The following is a 22,915-nucleotide window of genomic DNA, read 5'->3' as shown; positions in this document are numbered from 1 at the left end:
GAATATACAGATATATATATATATATATATATATATATATGTATCTGTATATTCGACCTACGTAAAAAAAGCCGTATGATTGACTATAGGAGTGCACGGATGTTTATGAGACTACTATTAACACTCCAGCTAGTACACTGTACCATTTAAACAAATTCCTGTCGATGGGGCTAACTAATCTTTTTCTTTTGATAGATGACTAAGGCTGAAACAATCTTTACCTTTTAGGTAGGAAGAACAACGCTATAAAAACGCAATAACGCCGTAGTCTTCATGCTCATAAAGGATGCTTAGAGGCTAATCCGATGCATCCAGCTTTAGACCCATGCTATCCATAAATGAGCCCCTCACGAACGGCTTACTTCCTTGTCCGTCAAATAGGGTTTCCGTATTTCGAAGTTTACCTGTCAAGATTTGTTCCGGCGCGAAGCTCGTTTGCTTACCGGCACCGTTTGGAACCGGAACGACCTGAGTTCTTCCTCGTATCAGAATAATTAAGGAACCAGACATTTCATTCAAATCTATTTTCATCCATTATGACATGCGGGTGCGCCCAGCTTAACAGGTCCATCGCGTGTAATTTAGTCAATTCAGCCAAAACGGTATGAAGTGTTCGTAAATACCTCCGGCAACAATAAACAAGGCTGTCAGCCTGCCAAGGAGTGCTAAGAGCCACAAGCTGATAAACAAACCATAGTACTATATAATCCTAGTGATAAAAAAGTCGATTTTATAAATACCGTTGAATATTTTATGATGTTTTTTTTTGTAAAATAGAATTGTTTAATTTTTGAGTTTCATAAGAACCAAGATGGACGTCCACATGTGTACACTTGTCAATTTTTGAACTTGTCACAAAAGTCAATTGAATTAGAAACAAGTAATGAAGCTTTCCAATGGGTATTCGCTAATGGTCTGATTTGTATTCTGTGACGACGGTCACAGCCAATGTACGCAGCGAATATATACAAGGCTCTCTGACCTAGTCAATTTTCACATAACTAATCTGTCAAGGAAGTTCTGCGCATTTTTCTTTTCTGTTCCGACTTTTGCAACCCGCAGACTTAAAATTCATTTCAAGTAGTTCCTTCAGCTCCATGCGATATATGAATGACATAGGGTGTATGATAGCCTTCATCTATGTGAAGCTGCTTTTTATGGAAAAATTAAAATCATTAATAGAAAGCTCAACTTAAATATTATCATATCTTACTATTTAAATTTGAAAACGTTCTACGCTATGCAAAACCTTAATAGGAAGCAACAGGAAAACCTTTCGAACCATTTTTGCTTAGCTGATAAACAGGTTATATTCATTCACTGAGCCATATGTGGCCGATATTGTCGCCAGAGACAAATGCTAGATACATTAAAATAAGACTACTGCAAACCGAAGTTAAAAAAAAGTCAAACTGCGTTTTACATACGTCGGCAAAGTACGACACAGCCCACATCAGTCAATTTATTCATCACGTAGATGACGCGTGGATCGGCTCACCGTAGACTACTACCCCACCTAAGTGGGGTCACAAGGCAATCGCTCCCTTAAATGTGCTATTTACAGGGGCGCAGAGAGACCTGTACCGTAGACGGGGTTAGAAAACAGTACAAGAAAGATAGTGCTAAATAGGGTAGAAAGTTAGAGTGTTATTTACTACTATGTAAAACAATGAAACAAATGGAGTAAAAGCCATAGACGTGGAATTGACTTAATAAAAGTACTATATGTAGTACGCTGAAGCTGTGCCTTGAGCTGGAAGTATAAAAGATCTTTACCACACAAAGACAGGCGACATATTATGTTATACGTATGGATAATTGCTAATTATGTTCGATTTCACTCGAGTTTGAACGTACTTCTGCCGTAAAACATGGGCCAGAGCTAATACAAAGATCATTATTATTCTATTCGATAATATATCTATATTATATATATATATATATATATATACATACACATATATTAGAAAAGGCGTAAAACTAACAACTTGAACACACACACACACATGCACACACACCCCTCCCCCTCTGTCCTAATACTGTGACACTCAGAGCAGAATAAGGACTTCAGAGCTCAATTTAATACCTATTATTAGTGCGATAGATGCAAACGATTGCCGAAAATGACTACAAAATATTTTACAAGTGAATTATAAATAGCACACTCCATGATGGCTCTGCAGCATGAGGATGAGTTTCCAAACTCGAGAGATTCCACATTTTACCAAAAAAGCAATATTGCGAGTCTCAGCAAAAAGATTACTTTTTGATTTCCGGATACACGCAGACTCCGAATCCGAATGGGGTATTTCGACGACCTACTGATTGAGGTATAACTTCGCCTACGTAACACAAACTGTTATCTATCTATCGAGAAACCTAGGCGTTGATTCCGAAGGTATAAATGAGAAACTAAAATAGATTTTTCATTTGTGCAGCAGCAGCAGCAACAACACAAAGAGAAGTCAGTCAGGACAACAAGGAACAAAACAACTTTGCTTACTACTCAGCGCTACTAACATTTTTGGACGAAATTGGCGGGCTGAAGCGAAAGGACAGCGAGTGAGTGCCGAATGATGGCCTAGAAGGACCACTGAAAAGCGATGGTACCTGCTAGGAGCGGCAATAGCAGTGGCAGCGAAACTACACAAAAGAAATAGTAAATGCCCAAAAACGAAAGTAAAACGCTACTATTGCTGAGGAAAATCCCCGTGGGTTGTTGCGCAGTTCAATTCCTTTTTATCTTGATTTCTCCTAACTTTTCTCCTTTCTCGATAAACTCGTCCTAGTGATGGGAGAACTGTGAAACAAACGATCAGTTCCCTGTAAGGCACCACAAAATGGTACGTCCGCCATTACAACGACTATACAGAGGTCGACAGCCGCTTCTACTCAAACACACACCCAGTGGTCATAATGAAGCAGCATCTGTTCAGGCCATTTCGGGACCGATGGTGGTGTTCTGTTCGCTGTCGTTTCGTTTAGTTCATGTCTTTCTTATCTAGCTCTATATGTCAATTTATCCATACGCGTCGGAACTGGCTTGGCAGTTGCGGAACAAAGAAGAGAGGTTTTGTCACTCCCTTTGCCCTCGACAGGATTCAAATAACTCGTAAATAGGACAAGTGCAATCATATGACTATCCACGCAGAAATATACGTATGACAAAACGGTCGTTACTCGCTTGTTATAAGGCTGAGGCCTGAAACGTGGATGTGTGTATCAACGGCACAACATAGCAGCAGCATTTTTCTTAAGGCTAATTCAGCTACCTTCCCCTAACGTATAATATCTATACATGTTTGATTTAAAAAAGGGATTATTTTACGGGTGAGCAGCTGGAACAAGCAGAGATTTCGCCTGTTTCTCTCGATCAACGCATCGGTCCCGCATAAGAATCTGATAACGACCCGCCTATACTAGCGGCCCTCTTCAAAGCACTCGAGTTTCATTTTGAGTGTTCATGTTTGTTCCTTGTATTTTAACGGTTCAATAAAAACCTTTCCTAACTGTGCACATATACAAAGGCGTTATACCATGAATTTACAAGCCGGCCCTTTTAAAACGACAATCCGCGCTCCTAACAGTTTTCATATTAGCGATAAAGTTTTTTGCGACAGCTGACTCGCTATCACAACTCTGATTCCTTACATATAAAACAAATATTGCAGTAAATCAATTATAGCTAAGATACACATTAACAGTACCAATTGAAACCTCCACAGTGCAAGAAAATATCCAACGGTTTAACAGACGAACAAAAACGCACGGTTTCTTTGTAACAGCTTTAGGCAAGCGGACTAGCGGTTTAGATAGACAGTATAGTCCTGTTTATACATTCCCGTTGTTAAGGCCAAACAGGTATACACAACAACATTTCCGACGTATTTTTCGCACCTGGTAAAACTGGCGTCCTAAGGCCGTTTATTTGTCTATCAGTTCTGTCGTATTCCCAACTGATGGAACGACCGTCCGTTATTCTACCGTACTGGCTCCTAGTTTTAGCCGGGGTAGTCTGAGATGCCAAGTAGCGGTGAGTCGACAAATCACCGTCATATTGTCAACGACGTTAGCTATATTAGCGCTGCTGTTGAAGCTGCCACCGCTGCCTCGTGACGTGTTACCTCATCTGTGCGGCAAGGACTCACCCTCATCTACCTGCCTGCTGGTTGAATAAAGAGAAAAGACCAATTCAGAGCTCGTGAAATTTGTTATGCTTGCCTAAAATGGCATAAACCGATGTAGTTGTAGTTATTATTTGCAGAACGAATACGATAAAGCGAAACAAATAGACGCAACAGGGCATTTGCGACGTTGGAAATATAGCAGGCAGCTAGCTGCGGGGCTGGCTTTGACAACTCGCGTAACGGTTCGCGTCACGGTCATAAAAAATTATACGCACAGCAATTTTGTTGCTGAAGCGTTCCAATTATTCATGAATTGTCCTAAAATCGGACGCTTCTTTTGTAGACGAGCGCAACGTTTGGGGTCGTCTTGCTAGAAGTTAAGCTGCTTCCATGTTTACCTTTTCCGCTCTTGGGCGGTACTCTTAGACTAACCGTACTCCGTTAAGGAGCTAGTTTTTCTTTGACACAACAAACAGAGTCTGTTTCTCTTATGAGACCTCAAATAAAACCACTATTATATGAACGTTGTGGGGCTCCCTCCTATGACCAACCGGACGCAGCAGAGCGTGTATGGTTGACTACGGACGAGTCCAGTAAAGAAAACAGCGAATTAGAAGATATTTGAAAATATAGTACTGCTATATAATCCGCAGCTCTCGAACCACTGGCTATAATAATAAGAAGAAATCTGATCAAAAAAATCATAGAGGACAGTTGGTATGGTTCGCTGATGCCGGTTTTTATTATTGACGCTTAACATACTTGTATTTAAGAATACTACAATTGGTTTATTATATGCTACAATAGAAGTACCAAGTACAGCCTTTCTTATGGGTCCGCTACGAGTGAGATTAAGGGAGACCACCATTAAAATATAAAACCACGTCATTAGATCGCAGTTATGCAGTACACTTGCAAATACTCGTAAAATTAATGTTCAAATGAATTAATTAATAAAATAATCTTAAGAATTAAAAAAGAGCCTTTGTAACGCTTTTTCGATTGATTTTTCCATGTTATCTTAAGATTACCTTGAAAAGTAATCGCACGTCTTCTCAAGTGTTGCACAATCAAACGGTGTTTTTCTCATTTAATTATCACCAAACCGCCCATGACGCAGTCGCCGCAGGATTTACTGGACCAATGATGAATTGCGCTTCGTTCTTCCCATCGAAAGCAGACTCCTTTTCATTCGAGGAAATCTAGTAAAACGCGTGTGGTTTTTGTCACTATATACATCACTCGCTTATAAATTGTTTGTTACTCTCCCGTAATATAAAGCTAATAATCTCTACTTCTAGCCAGAGAGGAATGCCCTCATCATCACCATAGTCGCCGTCGTTCTTTGCCTTCGTCGTTGCTTTCGATTACGTTGCTAATCGCTGGGGACGCTTTACTACCAGCGTTCAGCAGTGGCCCAGAAGCGATGTACTGCACCACTGGCTCTGTTCGATGTAGTAGCGATTCATGCTAGCAGTGCTAATGTTGCTGTAAAGGTAGGACCAGACTCAGCCGCCAGGCACAAGTTGACTCCACAGGCACCCGTCATGTCCGTCAATGCAAGGATTCGATAATGGCGCCGACGGGTACCTTGAGCTAATTACAGCTTTGTTTTTTCTAGCAGCCACTGTTTCTCGATCTGCTTACGTCGTGCATGCGTCGCCCTGGCCTGCTTTTGGGGCAGCTACACCACCAGCTCATGAGCCTTCGCGGTCGTTGTCATTGCTAAAATTGAATACTTCGAGTTTTACGTCCAGTGCTATCGCTGCTGATACTAATGCATCTGATGATTTTGTTCGTAGCAGTTAGACGCTTACCTTAACTCTTTGTGACTTCAAGTGACTGTAGTCCATTGTCTACTTTTTCAGAGCGTCTCGTCGTCCATTTTGCAGCCACTGCATCCATTCATGTTTTTTTTTCTATCGTTATCGTCTTTCGTGGGCGCCTCTGTTGTTACGTTATCGGGATTGTGAGCGGGCTTTTCCATCGAGGAGCTCCATCTATTGAAGGTTAGCGAAAATACATCCTTAGGCGAAAGGGAAGCAGAGATTCGTGCGAAAGTGAGACGAAGACAGAAGCTAAAAAAGCAGGAATATAATGCGACAGAATGGTGGATATTTTGTAGGCTGTTAAATTTTGATCTTGATTCTGTTTTTCTTCATTTCGTTAACAGATCAAATGATTTAAACTGTTTAAAACAAAGTGAACTCTTACTCTGAATAACAGCACATACCCGAATCTTACCTTAATTGACTGACCGAGATTAATCTTTCGTGTCGGGACATTAAAGGTACGTACTGAATAAAAACCTGACATGTAATAACGTGACAATTCCGAAAACGTCTGTTCTGTTACGAGTCGGGCCAATTAAATATAATAAGATCGCTGTGTGAGACGGGAAAAGAAATGTTCAGGAGTAATTATTTCCGCTGAAATTTATCTCGAAAACGCGATTCTTCCTTGAATTGAAAGCTAGTACTAGCAATTTACTGGGAGTGCCTAGAACAGAATCTTCGGCAAACTCAACTTAATCTTTGCAAGGCATAAGCAGACGTTATGATAAGGGCTGTATTTCGTGCAAACAAAGACAAAACTCCAGAATGAGGCGTAAAAGAAAAAACAAAGATCTTTAATCCATCCAATTGGCAGTTGTCGCAAACTTGATTTTAACTTATAGTGAAGGCTCATCGAAATCGCACTAAAGGAATACACAGAGTTCCTACTTTTAGCTGAATGCCTTTTCCCGCTATACAATAATCACTTGTAAAATTCGACTCCTTTCTATAAGCCTCCACACTAACGACAAGTTCGAAAAAACCTTTACTTTCCTAATCACTTTACAAACCTTCGCTCCTTTCGAAAAATCACCGAAGTTCGAATATATTCGTTTGTTGAGGATGGTAAGCAATATATATGTATACATATATATATATATATATATATAGAGAGAGAGAGAGAGAGAGAGAGAGAGCAGTGAAAATCCACAATGAATGAAATAAGCAAGGTTTGATGAATCTTATAGTTATTTATTTTTATTTATTCATTTTTTATTTTGCTATCTACTGTGTTCATTTCAAGAACTATTGTTTCATTATTTTAGATAGCCTACCACATCCAATATGCCCTCATCGTTAAACATATATATATAAATTGATATAAACATAAATAACGTGCACCAGTTAGTACGGCATAGACTAACATATCTTCGAAAAATAAACTAACGGACTGCTAAATAAATTCTTTAATCAACTGTAACAGAATGCAGACGAGTAGTTCCTATTTCAGAAGAACTCATACTAAATTATAATAGAATCGAAATAATTATTCCTCGTATAGTGATGTTATGATTTTGTTTTGTCTAAATAAGCACACGTTATTGCGCTGGTTATTAGCTTATTATAGTCGCCCACGGCGTAATATACATAATGAGATTAAATCACAGTCAAATGTTAAATCATTGGAACCTATCGATCAAGGTGATCGATATGACTACAGTTTAAGGAGAAATCATGGGTTTACTAGGGTTTGCTATTATGTACAGCGTAAACGAAATGTCCCCGTACAGTTCGGACCGTATCGATAAGTTTTTTTGCAAAACTGTTAATTTCTAACTACCACGGCACGGCGATCTCTGGTTCACCCGATGTACGCATTGTGGATGTAATGAAAAAACGAATTTAATTGGCGAGGTATTGTCACAAGAAGATGTAGCACTGTTGCCTGCTTTTATAGTAATTTCATTCCGACTACTTGCAAGACGTTTTTTTTTTTTTGCTACATACACATTCTCCAACATACGAGCACACACAGACATACATTTAATGTATAAATGACTAGGTGTCATAAATATACACGGATACTAAGTGGACACTGAGATAGAGCACGTAACAAGCATTTGGTTTTGTACTAATTTTAATGACTTAGCTATCTAAGCGATTTTCATAGAGAAAAATAAATAGAAATGATGACAATGGTTACTTACTTCGAGACTTTTGACCGATGACCATAAGCATATGAATGCCATGCGCACTTCACCTTTGGTGTCTTGGTATCGGAGAGCATTCGGATATACTAAGTCGGCTACTGCTAGAGCAACCGTACTAGTAATATGGTCAACGATAGCGACTGCCTCAGAACCAGTTTGTTGTTAGCAGCCGTCTGTGCTCTTTATTCAATCATCCAAAATTTGTCCTACTTTCAATAGGTGGCAATGGCCGGTTTGGACAGGCCTGGCATTCGCATCGCCACCACCACCACCACCACCACCACCAAAAAATGGATTTTGCAGGCTCATATTTAAAAAATGCTCTATAATATCTATACTTGTCACTTCACGAATCTGTGGGATTTGTTGTACTCACTTGATAGCGACCAAATATGAAACGTGCTAGAAGCAAATCTCCACAATATATCAGCGGGTGGTAGTTGTTTAATTACATGCAAAACTGGGCTGTCGCCATCTTAGTTTCCAGCTCCTGAAATGTATGCGGAAATATCAGTACGCAGATTTGTTTTTACACACACTGGTCACTCAACAAAGCACTTTAAGGCATTCACACAAATCTTATAGAGCAGCCATTAAGGTCAGTGCTTATCTAGTAAATAGACTGCATATAGTCTTTAGAAAAAAGGCCACCGACCGAGTGCCTCGATAAGATACGGACATCGGTAAATTAATGGATGCACTAGTTTAAGAACTCATTCATTAGCTCGCAACGTGCTTAACTTGACATGTGTTTTTGTTTTTGTTCGGCCCTCATTCATTTCAATTTATACTAGCCTTTGTGAGTTTACTAGGTTAGATTAATTTTCAAAGAAAACAAATCTATGGTAAAGTTCTACAAGGAGCGAATTCCCTCCAAACTGAAACCTACCCCGACCCTCTTGAGCAGGTCGTTGACGATGTTGAGGGCGTTTGTCCTGCTGTGCGGGTTGATGGTCGATCTTCGCTGGTGACCTTGCAGGTTTTGAGATCCCTGGGGAGGCGGGTGCCCGCCGTATGGGGGTAGGGAGCTGACTTGGTGCTCCGCCGCGGAAAAGAGGACCGCGTGCTCCTTTGTTGTCCCGGGGCCGAGAACATCCTCCGCAGAACCACGTTGGGAGGAGGCCGCTAGTGACCTAGGGCACGTAACAAAGAAACATCAAGTTGTTTTGCAAGTACAGTTATATGACAGTTGATGTTAATGTGAGACACGAAGCGATCATTAGTCGAAATTAAAAATTACATTCTGTTTTATTGTTAGAACTTTGTTGTATTAGATACCATCAAGTGAATATATGCACTTAACTAGATAGGTGCCGGAAAGAACAGGACGTTTTTATGATCTATGAGAACAGCTTGATATACTTAACCCGACTATCAACATAGGTCGTATAGACCTCGTGTGATCACATTAAAGGTAAACCCAAAGCTTGAGACCACAAGTTTATACGTTTTGGTGTTCTCATTTAGCGTCTCTAGCAATAGCGATATTAAAACCAGATTCCTTGGATCTTGACTCACAGAGAAGCCACAAAATAATAAGTTACATTGTATATACACAGAACGACATAGGTGACACGTTTCATTTAGCACAATTACTACCGAATAAAGCAAAAGACTTTGTTTCATCCATATTGTCGGACATTCGTGCAAGAAATTAGTTACCATAGTGCAAGGGATTTTCGATTGCCATATATTATCCCAACTCATCAATCAAATATTGATCGTCATTGTCGCCTTTCAGCAGTTGATACTGGCAAACTGGCAGAATTGTCAACTCAAGAACGCAACGACGACCCGCAATGCGTTCTTGAACCCTATAGAATATAGGGTAAAGCTAAGCCAAAACTTGGCCAGCGGTAATATTCATACTGTGCTCTAGAGACAAAATGATTCAAGACCCCAAATAATTATCTAAAAACATAGGGAAAAAGGAGGGGTGAGTGCAGCTTTCCGATAGACCCTCACCGTCATGTACTCAAATGTTGCGACTCACGTTACAGCACGCCAACGACGTCCTGCTGCTAAAGGATTCAATAAAGTTGAATCATCAAATCGAACCGAACGACAATATAAAGGAAAAGAAGAAAAAAACAAACAAGAACACAAAATATTTTAAGAAAAATAAACAAACGATGTTTTTCTTTTTACCCAATTTTTCAAACAACAAATCAACACAATGGTAGTGATCGATGTCCTCGATGTGCCGCTCTGAGGGCCCAATTCTTGATGAAACAAAAGTTACGAATATCCGTTCTGAAGCAACTGCTAAACCGCTAAATTAAATAAGTATTAAGTACAGATTCAACCGATGTGAACAAAAATTAGCCTCGTGTAGATATCTGTCTTTTCCGACGTTATTATGGATGACGTGAAAGAATCTATTGATATAAAATGGGGTATAGATGATGTAAAAACCTAAGGATAATAACGCAATATATATATATATATATATATATATAGATATAAGACAACCTTGGTTGTCTTTCAATATACTGTATACTAATTTTAGTTTTCGCTGGTTAACTTGAAAAGTCGAAAATGAATAAAAGTTATCCTAAAGCATCTGTCCTGTTGATGTTGGCAGCATCTGTCCATTTTAGAAAGCAGTATGTAGGCTAAAAGCAAGTCCGTTAGATAACTTTGCGTCACGTTATATGCTAGCTGAACATGAGAAAATTGATTGTCTAAAGAAAGACTCACTTTTTTCGCTGCTGATGATTGTGAAAACTTGGGCTTCCGGCGAGGTTGGGAAGACCGGGTGTGCCACCCGCCACGTTACTCCCTATAGAGCCATTCCGCTCCTGACGATTCCGTACAACCGCATCACGCTTCAGATCACTGACCTCATCCTAATAAATCGTATCAGTCATAACGAGGTAAGAAAAAGAAACGCAAGCTAGTGTTATATGAACTGCTTCTCGTTACTAATCTTGCCCCAGTGCCTCCACAATGCTCATATTTTTCGCAACATGTGCATATTGATGCCACACTCGCATCTGTTTAATATTATCGATGGTTTTATAGGGATTTTTCTTATGGGGCTACGTACACTGCCAACATCTGGACAATATGTCAGTATGTATTTCACAAAGATACTGTTGTACGGGTCGTACAATTGACACATCTGAGTTTAGACACTTACCTTTAGGCGTTGGACGAGACACTGAAGTTCGTTCTTTTCGTCAAGTTCGCTTTCCAGGAAAGCGTTTCTTTCAATAGCGTGATTAACTCTGTAATTTTAGTCGTATATTAGGAAGTACACAATATACCAGATATAAAGCTTGTCTTTGGGTGTTGCTAGCGAATATTGTCCAATACACACTGTGTGTGTGTGTGTGTTTACAACTAGATTTGAAACATCATAGAATAGCAACTGATGTCAACGAGGTAATGATAGCCAGTTGGCCTCTAATGATGCATGAATGGTACCTGGGATAGGAAACGAGAGAAATAGCCATTAGTAACTAGGTAATGCTTACCAAAATTTTGTTTCCAGAATAATTCCTTTACAAATGTGGATTTCACGGAACGATAACAAGAATTAATCAAATGACAGAAAGCATCATAAAACACCTACTCATAAATGCAATCTTTCAGACCACGAAGTTACATGAGAATGTATTATCTACAAGATAAATCCACGGAGATGGTTACGCCTGAAGAAAATCCTATTACCACTCACCGCTTATTCAAAAAAACGACCAAGGGCCGAAGCACCGCCCGTAAGCTAGCAGTATACAGAATGAACATCCGTTCTTGCTACTGCTTAATTAGACAGTGACTAGAAAATCATTATCAACTGAAGAAAGGGCTATCAAGTCAAAGGTTATTTTGTTGTATGCGCCGTTACGAGTGCGTATGAGGTCGACTCTAACCGTGTTTCAAACTCCTCAAGAGAGGCTGCCAATACTCTTTTGGCCCGTTCCAGATCGTCGTTGTCCTGTTCCAGCTCGCGAATCTGTTGAATAAGCCGCTCATTCACGTCGCGTTCCTCCAGTAATTCCTTTTCCAAAGTTTCCAGCTGAGGGTAAGAATCATGTGAAAAAAAAAGCAGTAATTTAGCAAATGTTATTGCTTGACATCGGCAAACATGCAGCCGGCTTCCGTGTTTCGATGGCATTGATTTGGTATGATAGCTAACTGCAAGGCCGGTATGTAACTCATGTAAGAGTACATATTGCGCACTCATTCAAGTACCGCTTAGTAAGCTGAGGTGGTATCAAGTTTGTCTGGGTAAAGAAAGTTATTCTTGTGGTACTAACATACGACAACTGTGAAATAGTACCGGATGTAAAGTTCGAACTATTTGCTTTTTTGGTATTAAAAAAATGCTAGTAAGGAACAACCGTTGAGCAATAGCGTAATAATTAATAAATATTTCTTGTTAATACCTGGTCTTTAAGTTGGTTGGTACCAAAGGCTAACTTTTCGGCGTATACGTCCCTTTCAATTTCGACCTTATGAAGGTTTCGCTTTAACTCGACATTTTCTTTTTCCAGCAAGCCCAGCTGAGCTTCCATTTCTGTCTCTAACTCCTAGAGCGGAAAAAATGATAAATACCAACAGAATTAAGGAATTATACGCAACTGATTTATGAGTTAAGACAGGATGTCCTGTCTATCTATTTTTGTTAGAGTCTGGTTTGTTACCACGTTTGCTGGAATTTTGGTGCAAATAATCTATGAGTTACTAGATAATGATCCTAGGTTAGTTTTTAAGGGGCCTCCAAGCTCGTTCTTCAGCTTTAGGCAAGACATACTCGCGATCCCTGCTGAAATTCCTCGAACTCCGTTTGCGTCTCTTCAAGCCTTGCCTTGTAGTATTCCATCTCCTCACGAAGGGACGAAAACGACCGCTGTTCCGTAGCCATCGTGGTCCGTACAATGTTGCGTGTTTTCACCTATAGATTTGAATGAAATAATAATAAAAGCTAAATATTGGAGTTCTATAGGAGGCTGTAAAATCAACTGAGGGCACTGTTACATCGTGTAAGTCAGCTGAGGGCACTGTTACATCGTGTAAGTCAGCTAAGGGAAATATATTATGGGCTAGTCAGCTAAATCAAGCTGTTAATTACAGGGCGTGCTAATAAAGCCAGGCTGCATCTCCGCGTCCGTCCGATAGATGTGCCTATTCTTCGTCTGATCTTTCAGTTTATAGCGGCACCGCACGACCTTTTTTTTTACCAATTAACTAAAGATTTTTTTCACTCTACGTAGAATTGAGTGTCGCTCTGTACTGTAGTTCAGCTCCAAAACGAATTGTTAATGCTAATTTAATCTATGAAACAGAACGAATTGCTATCTGCAACTTAAAATAATGTATGAGTATTATTGCAGAAAAGCACTAGATTTAGAGATCTTACAGATAAGCGAAGAATTTAATGTTTACTATAATTATTATAACGAATTACATATCGTTAATTTACCTGAGAATCGTAGTAAGTAATAGACCGTGTCTAGGAAATTAAACCCGAAAGTATAGTATAGTTCATAATCACCAGCTTTTCCTTAAAGTTACTTCGTATTATGTTATATGAATTCGTATTATATGAATTACTGGTTAATAACCGTTCATCAAACTGTAATAAAAGTAACATAGTTCATCTCAGCGAATCGGCCTTTTGCATTATGGTTGATTATTACGGTTCCAATACGGTACTGTATTTTCGAACATTTGGCGGGGACAGGCCGAGTGCTGCTAATTCCTCTAATACAGCAACTTAGTCGATCGAGTCGCTTATGTGGCCCTCTAGCGGACCCAAAACAATCTTTCATACTGGTAGCGCAAGCAAGGAACCCACTCATGGTATTCGCCTAGTTCAATCCCTACGTATATATAGGATGATGCCCTTTTTTGCACTTGCATACTGGTGAACAAACTCGCACGTTTTACCCAAAAACGAATGTCATCTACGAATATACCCGTTTATAGATATCTCATAAGTAGAAAAAAAATGTTTTTTTTTTGTATTTTTTTGAAAAAATGCTGCATTTGTGTAACGTAAAGATGACCACTCTTGGACGGTTTTGGAAAAAAAACAAATATTGCATTAACGTATTATTGGTTCAATACTCGTCTGTAAAAATTTAATTCTCAAAAAATCGGAATAGTTTTTTTCACTCACTGTATGACCCACGTGCGAATGCATTCAAAAATAATAATTATCAACAGATAGAAGAGTGAATCCCTTGTTGATTATTGAACATTTTTTTAAAAATATTTTTTCTGGCTGTGATATCGATATTGTTTCGTCTGTAGCTACGTTCGTCCGCTATTTTTCGCTAAAAAAAACGTTACAAAAATGACCGAAATGAAATGTCGTAGTCAGTCTAATTCAACCCAGTTCGTTAATGTGCCAGTATGAAGGGAGGAAAGGAGGCGTATCGATGCGAAGAAAAATTGAGCGTTGGCCTTTGTACAATTCCTGATAGGAAAACACACCAACGCAGAAACATTTACTTCCCCAAATTTTAACAATAAATATGCGATTGTCTTCAATACAACGAACTGCCACCCCGTTATCGGGGCATACTAATTACTAGTCTGAATACAGTGTTGAATACGGAGCTGGTGTATCAAAGAGAAAAACGGGACCAGATCGTTTTTAGCTGAGGTCTTCGTGTTTTTCTGCTGACAATAGTTCAAAGGTTCAATCGCGCCGTGAAAAGGTCACAACATGAGTAAACGTAACCCTTGACGCGGCTACTTATTTGCGTTTATACGACCAAACAGACAATAAATTTGTATCTACTTGTTATTGCTCAAGTGTGAGCCGTAGTTGAAGCCAATGCAACGAAGTTTTGACTTCCTATGGACCGAAATCAAAGTTAAGCATTACCTTCCTGATTTGGCATTGCTGCAAAATGGAACGCAGCTTCTCAGATTGCCTGCCAGATTGCCAAGAGCCGACTGTGCCGTACATTTACGGACGAAGCTTGTCAACTAATCTAATAGATACAAAAATAGATATTCTTCAAATATGTAGTATTTATACTGGTGGAAAACATGCATGTGTAATGAAAACGAGAATAAAGGTAGTGTAGGAGCTATGGAAATGCTTTTTACGTCCAAGTTATGCGCTGGTTTCTGTCAATCAAGCGGCCAGCGGAAGAACACTAGAGCAAGAATTATCTTGAAGATAAGAAAAACCAAATAGAACAAGTACAACCTTTCATAACGACGTATTCTGAACGATCGACACAGATATAAAGAATTTGTGGACCCCAAGCAACAGCTATTTTGTATGCAACTTCGCTTGACCCAAGGTAACAACACTAAAACATAATGCATTTATATGTAAAACGGATCGTGAACGGACCTTGATTTATATCTGCTATGCCTCATTATTGTCCGCTTTGCCATGCCCGCTAAACTTTCCTAAGACTATTCTGAGACGTCACAGCGGTAGACAACCTAGATCCAGGTTTCACAAAAAAGTAGAAAGAAGTTTCACAAAAAAAATACGACATAGTTTAGAAAGGAGTGGCCTACTTCTGCAGTTGCTAATCTATGGCTGCTTCACTGGAAGGGGTTTAAACATGCACTACATATTTTAAAGCTTGCGGTTAATGAAAGGAACGAGCTCTCGCCATCAACAGAGTCCTTCTTCAACTTGAGCTTCGCCTAGACTGATTCCGAGTCTAGTTAGGTCAGTTTGCGATGAGGAGAAATAGGCCAATTGGCTTAGATATCCGCAGACTATTGAGCCAGTCAAAAATATTGGTTAATTATCGACTGAGATCAGCTTTCGTCAGACCGTTATTGAATAATCACATTAAAGCTTAGCCTACGCCAGACATCTACAAGGCTTGTTTGTACATGACATTTGTCAGGCAACGATTTCGTCCCCTTTCACCTTTCAGCTTTTCAATAACCTCTGGGTCTTTGAAAAATACAATAAAACAAACTGGTCATAAAATACACTTCTCTATTTGTCAAAATTGAAATATGTCACTCACTTCGTTGTCACTATCCGATGTCCGAAAACTGTTTCAGACAAAACTTTGAAGGGGTCATCTGAGTTATGAAAGAAGTTAACGTACGTATAGAGAGGTCTCATAGAAATCGAACGAAACAAACAACGTCGTCGCAAAAGGCGATGTTTGTAAAATCAGTTCATGCGATTAAATTCAATAAACTAGTAAAAAAAAAAAAATACAAAAGCAAAACCGCTTTATAAAGTGTCCTTTATCGTGTAAAAAAGTAATAAACTAGTTAAAAAAAACACAAAAGCAAAACCATTTTATAGAGTGTCCTTTATCGTGTAAAAAAGTTTGACAAACATATTTCTTTCGACTAGGATAGTTTGTCACGGAATAGCGACGTCGAGAATTCCATCGAAAGGAAGTTTCTGCCTGATATTATATTTAGAGTTTTGTAAAACGAGCCCAGCTCATATAAATCGTATATGATCTGACTATCTCTCTTCTACGAACGAGCGACAAAAAGTCGTCAGACATCCCCTGATAAGTTCCACCTTTGCAACATTTACATAGAATGGTGAAAATCTTATTGAATAGAACCAGGCTTGGAGCTTTAAGTGCTGTAGCGAGATATTCAGCATTCTTTCATGTTTCATAGCCTTCAGTCTTCATGGTACGCGAAGAGTGTCTTTCTTTCTTTTAAAAGCCCCAGCCTAACATAGTATATTAGTTGTCGTTAGACATCGAAGTTTCGTTTCCACAGTGTCAAATTAAAGCCACCGAAAAGGCTGGAAATCGATCGGTCAATCGGATTATAGCTAATTTTCACAATTGTTGCCCAAAAGGTATCTTATGGCGACCAGTGAATAGTTCCATCCAAGAATAAGCTAAGATGTACGATACAATAGCCCTTGACGTACAACCGTCTAGTAGCGGCCCTGGTGAATAGAAGCAAGACCATCGTTACTTTGAAATAGAGTAACTCACAATACAACACTGGCCACATGACCGTGTCGGTGAAGATTTTTATTAGGTTAACTCGTAATTGAATAATAGTAATTTTATATATAATAGTAATTGAATACTCGATTTGGAGGTATGCTCTAGTCAAGAGTCTTCACACTAATATATATTCTTCTTTAATAATTGGTGATTATACAGATGTTTTCTAGTGACTGCGTTATCCAATGCTGTTAGCTTCAATATTAGTTGCTGTTGTTTGGCTATCTAAATAATGCGTTTAGATGCCACGCTGCGAACATAAGATATATATAGTAGTTTTATAGACCAACAACAAAGCGTAATAAACAGGCCTCAGATCGAAAGCTCACGAAAACCAGTAACAGCAAAAGTCGCCGTGACAGCTGACGACAAGTGAACTTCTGGGGTATAATAAGCCCAACTTAAATGACTCGCCTTAAATGACATTGACGGCAATAGTTATTGTAAGCCCAGCACCAAAAAAAAAAGTCCAAGAGAGGAACAAACCGGTGGTTGTCATAAAGAGGCAGCTATGAGATATTGGCCTCTTACCGTCATAAAATTTACGCTGGCTGTCTACCGCCGACGGGGACCTTTGTCGGTGCAAAAGTTGCAAATTCGCATCCATGCAAATGAGCGTCATCAGACCAACAAAACAGCACCCAACAAGATACAACAGTCAAACATAAACAATATCATCAGCGTGACCCATTGCACAACAATGTACGTCGTCTATCTACGACCCACCCAAAGGCCGCGACGAGCATGACTAATCTCTCCGTGGCCACAGGTGATTCGGGTTATTATCGCTAATATTTTGTGATAGCTACACAGTCACTCCCATATATGAAATCTCATGTCAAGCTAGTTCTGCAAAAGAAAACTAACAAAAATAGAAAACTAGATTTCCCTGCCCTTTGAAACATTTTGTTATAATTCTGGGACCCGCTGACTGATGCCATTCCGACTATCTATCCAATGCTTTCGCCACTCGACCTTACTGACTGTATTTGATAGGATCTATATTTCTGAATGATGGTGAATCAGTAAGTATTGCGGAACTGTACAGGGAGATTCGACATGTTTGCGCAAGACAAATTGAAGCCGAATTTGACCCCGAAAACATCCTAAATCCTTTTTTGTCACGACAGCAGTCCTGTTCAGTTGAACGATATACAATACCTTACGTTATGTGAATTTGGTGCACCTGGTAAAAGCTACTATCATGCACATGAGAACCCTGTCTATTATGCATTGGATTAGGTGCGTCTTTGATACATCATGATTATATAGATGAGATGCAACGCAATCTTTGATAAATGGAACAAGCTGTGATTGACTTTTTCCTACTTTCTACCATCGAAAACGACCCGCGGCGCGGTCGCCTGGTTCACTGCAATTTGGAACTGCTGGACCCATTCTGCCGTGGACTACGGGTCGACTGAAAAAGGTTCACCATGTTGGGAGCCCACAATATATCTTCGGGCTTTGTCAGTGCCTTTTGCGACTAGAATGCTCATTTAGTTCGATAGCTAGCTTGGAGACAGTAGCAACTAGACTATGAACTTCCCTTATGTAGTTCCACGTCAAGAAACGAAACATGCAAAATGTAGTAGCCGAAATAATAAAAGTAATATAGTGCTTTCGTAATACGGCGGAGATCATTAAGTAGAAAGCGGTTGCTTTTAATATTGGTCATATCTTTTTGCGAAAGCTATTTAGTGATCACTACTTTATGTAGCAATGCGAAAAAGACGCAACCCGCTGCTAAATCAACCCAATCAGACGTTTGCAACTAACATATGGCGATTTTGTTGTGGTTAGCCATCTTTCATTTTATGCTAAACAGATGTACGCTGAATAGGATCATTTCTTAAGTAAGTGGTATCGAAAAATCTCATATTATGAATATATGGCAAGCGCGCTTACTACACGTCTTAGAAACGAGAAAGTTTGCTATTTAGCGCATGCCTGATGATTCGTGCTTTCATTACAGTCATTCGAAGTATAGTCGACTAAACCTCAAGTCGATCCAACAAACAAAGCGTGAAGACCGCAGATTCAATTGGTCGGGCACTTCATTTCAGCCTAATGTTCGTCTATCTGCCCGGCCCGCCTCGCCTGTGAAGCATCGTATTGGAATGAATCTAGATCAGTGACTTCGCGTACAAGACGACTTTCTGCCTCAGCAGAGTTTGTTTTCTCTTAGTAACGTGTAACCGAACGCCTAATCATAATCGTATTTTCGGTTTCAGCATCTTATCTCTTCACAAGCAGTCATCACTTTTACGGACACAACGTAAACTGACTTTACGTACCAAACGGCTTTGCAAAGACAATTGCGTGACAAATCCAGTATTTACTATGATATGCTACAACGAATTAGATCTAGTTACTAGGCTACTATTTCTTTACCGCAGACCTAATCATGCAGATATCGATCAAATGTTATTTTTTATGACCCAGCATAGTTCGACGCGGCTTTTCGTTAAATAATCTATTGCATTTTCGTAACTTTCATCACTTTGTAGTACCTAACAATCATCGATAATACCCTAACTCTGATCACAAACCGCGGACTGCAAATGTCGTCGAGAAACATTCAGAACAAACGAAAGTAAATTAAGATTAGACTATTTTTACCCCTTTTGTTTTTTTTTTCTGTTGCACTAGTACGCACAGTCACAAAAACCACACCATAAAAAGTGTGAATAATTTGAATATAATTAATTCCACCTGATGTTTACCTTTGATTAAGAGTTGGGCATAAATACCAACATGGTATTTATCTAAGTTCTGGTCAAATGGCTTGCGTCTCGGTCGGCTGGCGCTGTACCCACTGACCTTGGCAATAGTTTCGAATTTTGCATGTAGCAATGTTCTGCATTGCGTACGTGAGCTCAGTCGGCACAATCTCGAAAATATGTGGGCCGCAGCTATTCCGAATGATACGTACTTACCGGCGGCAAGATGCTGCAATTAGGCACAATAGGGTACGTGAAGTAACACGCTAAGGTAATGTACCCCATTCTATTCAATGAATTCAGCGAATAGCGTCGCCAATAGTGCACGGGCGGGTGTCACAGTGTGACAGATATCTCAGCTTTTGTTGCAGAGTACGGATGATTTTCGATTGGACAGTCGGTCGCGAACTTTCACTGAGCATTCGCCTTTGCCCAGTTCAAAAATACGCAGTTATACAATAAATAGGTAGAAAGTGTTGTAGAGCCATTGGATATCAGTGCGAGGATGAGGCCGTAGAAGCCTCCATATAAGATCCTTTTATCCTACTGGTTACGCGCTTTGAACATCAACAGCAACGACATTGAGACCGTAGGCTTTATGGACCCCGCCTTTCACGGCTGTGGTTGCCCTCTCGGGGTGGGACCACAATATTCGACAACAGTCGTGATCGTCAATGTGGTAACGCGTCACGACGCTCCATGGTGCATCACGCCTTATTGATATAGCAATGGTAATTTTTATAAGCAGCATTTTTATTGCCCTAGCTATTCTATCCCGCTGCAGCGTTGACGACGATGAATGCACGAACGGATGCGCAATTAACGCCTTAAATTTATCGTTGCTTAAACAGCAATTCCATCAGCAAGTGCCGTTCGTGAAACAGAAACGGGACTGTCATTAGCGTTAGTAACAGCGATAGCTGTTAGCCAAGTCCCCAACAGACGGAAGGGCAGACTCAAGGAAAAAGATGGACTGCTCACCAGTGATCTTAACGGTTTGCGACTGGTTACCCACATCAACAAATCTACACAACTGGCCGTTACGAACTCCCCACGATATCTGAGCTGTCATCGATTATCTAGAAAGGACGACTCCTGGCCGTGCTATTACGCAGTTGTCAGCCGTATTTTGCTCTCTATCTCACTCCAGTCGAAAATACACATCTATTTTGCTGGCGACATGACATCAACTCGTCGTCGTTATTCGTTTCGTAATACCGAATACGTGCTAGGGCATTGGCACAACCGCTACGCGTTGTTCTTAGAACAATAGCTGCCGTCGCGCGCCCGTTACATGCGGCAACAATCGACGGCCAGTAATACGAGCAATCATAACAATGCATACCCGTCCAAAAATAGTACCATTCCATTCGGTCGTGTATTCATTCACGACGGTGTACGTACGCCTGCGTTTATGTATGTATAAACATCGCCACTACATTGGTCCTGTTCACCTCTTGCTCTTCCTTCACTCATGTTCATGAAGAAAGAAAATCTGATAAAATAAAGAACAGAAAAGTGCGTTCCACAATGCTAACTTTGGCGGGTATGGCCAACGTGACCAATCACGTTGGTTCAACAGTCGAGATGTATGACACGCAACGACCATTTGTACCACCAATTACCAACGTTGCCAGTACAATTTCCAATGTAACCATATATATATATATATATATATATTGTCATACAAGTCATTAAGATACAACAAAAATGGCGTAGGTTGTCTTTTTAAAAGGGTGCGCTGCTGCGGCATTTCTGGCAAACAAAACGGATAGCTGTTTTTAGTGATTGCGCGCACCGCACAGCAAATCAGCGAATGGGTGAGTGTAGTCATTGAATTCCAGTTAATTCAAATCTAATCTTTATCCTTTTACAATGATCACTTTTCAATTAACTTTCTAAGCTCGCCGTTTGGTGACCACTATAGATCAAGGATTGTCATTCACCTGGGGCCAATGACAAGTACGTAACGCTAATGGCTAATCCCAACTCGACAGACACATACACACCAAACCCTGGATCATATACAAATGTCTGATAATCATACGCTTTCGTTACTAAATTAAAGGAAAAACACCAGTGGCAATCCTGATTGTTCCTCCTGTTTTTTCACAACCTTTTCCAGCGATGACATCCGCCTGTGAATCTCACTCTTAGTTCCAATTCATCAGCAGTCATTTGTGGACTGCCGAACGGCCAGTATGTCCAGTTAGCTACGTAGTAAATTCATAACACGACACCTATCGGGCCATATAAAATATACCGGCCCACACACACGCCCGCACGCGTCAATACACTTGATTTACTCAATTTAGTTTCCAAAACGTACAGAAAGAGCATATCATCAGCCACGATTTAACACGATCCACATTCACTTTGAATAACACTATGAATCTAATGGGCAAATTGTGTACCACCTACTACAATTTTTCGGTGTTGCCACCTGCGTCAACGCTGGTTACCGACAGACAACATTAGCTACGCTGCAGTATCAACCGTCGTATTCTCTGAGCAATGAGCTTTTTCTCCTCCCTGTGGTCTTCGGTCGGGCCACCGTCGACTGTATTCTACCTAAAATTAATGCAGGCAGTATCCAGCTGTTAGTCGCACGGTCCGCCTTTACGTGCGGAGTCACGTCGTCTGCACGCTATGGTCGCTCGCTAACTCTCCGTTTGTAAGTGTCCCAGTCGTTCTTTCCCTTTTTTCTGGGTCATCTGGTCCATTCACTCAATTAGGACTAAGAGGGAATAGAGCACAGGAAAGGCACCATTTTCAGTTTCATCGTTATTTTCGTCATCAAAGAACAGCAGAGAACTTCTGAGACGGACGGAAACCTTGGCTGTAGCAGTCGGAACGACGTAAATGACGATGATGATCAGCGGCTGTCGCCGCCCCTTTGACGTGTTAGAGCAGTTAGTTCAATGCGATACACGTAGAGCTCCTACAAGTGACCCACTACCGCAGTCTCTGGCCCGAACGTCCCCTCACCCACAACGCCCTCCTCGCCCTTGCCGATGGAAGGAGTTACGTACTCAGCATCTCGCTTACAGGACAATAACCAATGACTGGAGAAATCAGTGTCATCATTCTCGACACCGCCGCCACTTTGTGATGGTCACGATCACCGTTGAGAGCTTTATCGTCTACATAACA

The 22,915-nt window shown here is 40.3% G+C and overlaps 1 protein-coding gene across 13 annotated transcripts; it reads right to left on the bottom strand.

Annotated features, from left to right (window-relative positions):
- Positions 1–1,413: 1,413 nt before the first annotated feature.
- LOC111271667 (nuclear distribution protein nudE-like 1) lies at positions 1,414–22,758 on the bottom strand. Of its 13 annotated transcripts, XR_002687014.2 has the most exons (12): positions 19,979–20,340; positions 12,872–13,012; positions 12,504–12,647; positions 11,988–12,133; positions 11,255–11,342; positions 10,813–10,961; positions 9,002–9,245; positions 8,489–8,602; positions 5,945–6,127; positions 5,159–5,852; positions 3,898–4,165; positions 1,414–1,578 (listed from the first exon to the last, which is right to left on the bottom strand). XR_002687014.2 is itself a non-coding variant. In XM_022852615.2 (8 exons), the coding sequence occupies exons 1-8, from the start codon at positions 20,045–20,047 to the stop codon at positions 8,561–8,563; spliced, it is 1,023 nt and encodes a 340-aa protein (XP_022708350.1). In that variant the 5' UTR covers positions 20,048–20,340; the 3' UTR covers positions 7,133–8,560. The 13 variants fall into 13 exon arrangements, 1 of the variants encoding a protein (XP_022708350.1); XR_002687013.2 differs by lacking the exon at positions 3,898–4,165; XR_002687019.2 differs by lacking the exon at positions 5,159–5,852.
- Positions 22,759–22,915: the final 157 nt, after the last annotated feature.

The sequence above is a fragment of the Varroa jacobsoni genome, unplaced genomic scaffold, assembly GCF_002532875.2.
Source record: "Varroa jacobsoni isolate VJ856 unplaced genomic scaffold, vjacob_1.0 contig00841, whole genome shotgun sequence".
In the NCBI taxonomy this organism is placed as follows: Eukaryota; Metazoa; Arthropoda; class Arachnida; order Mesostigmata; family Varroidae; genus Varroa; species Varroa jacobsoni.
This window is presented reverse-complemented; position numbering and strand designations above follow the sequence as displayed.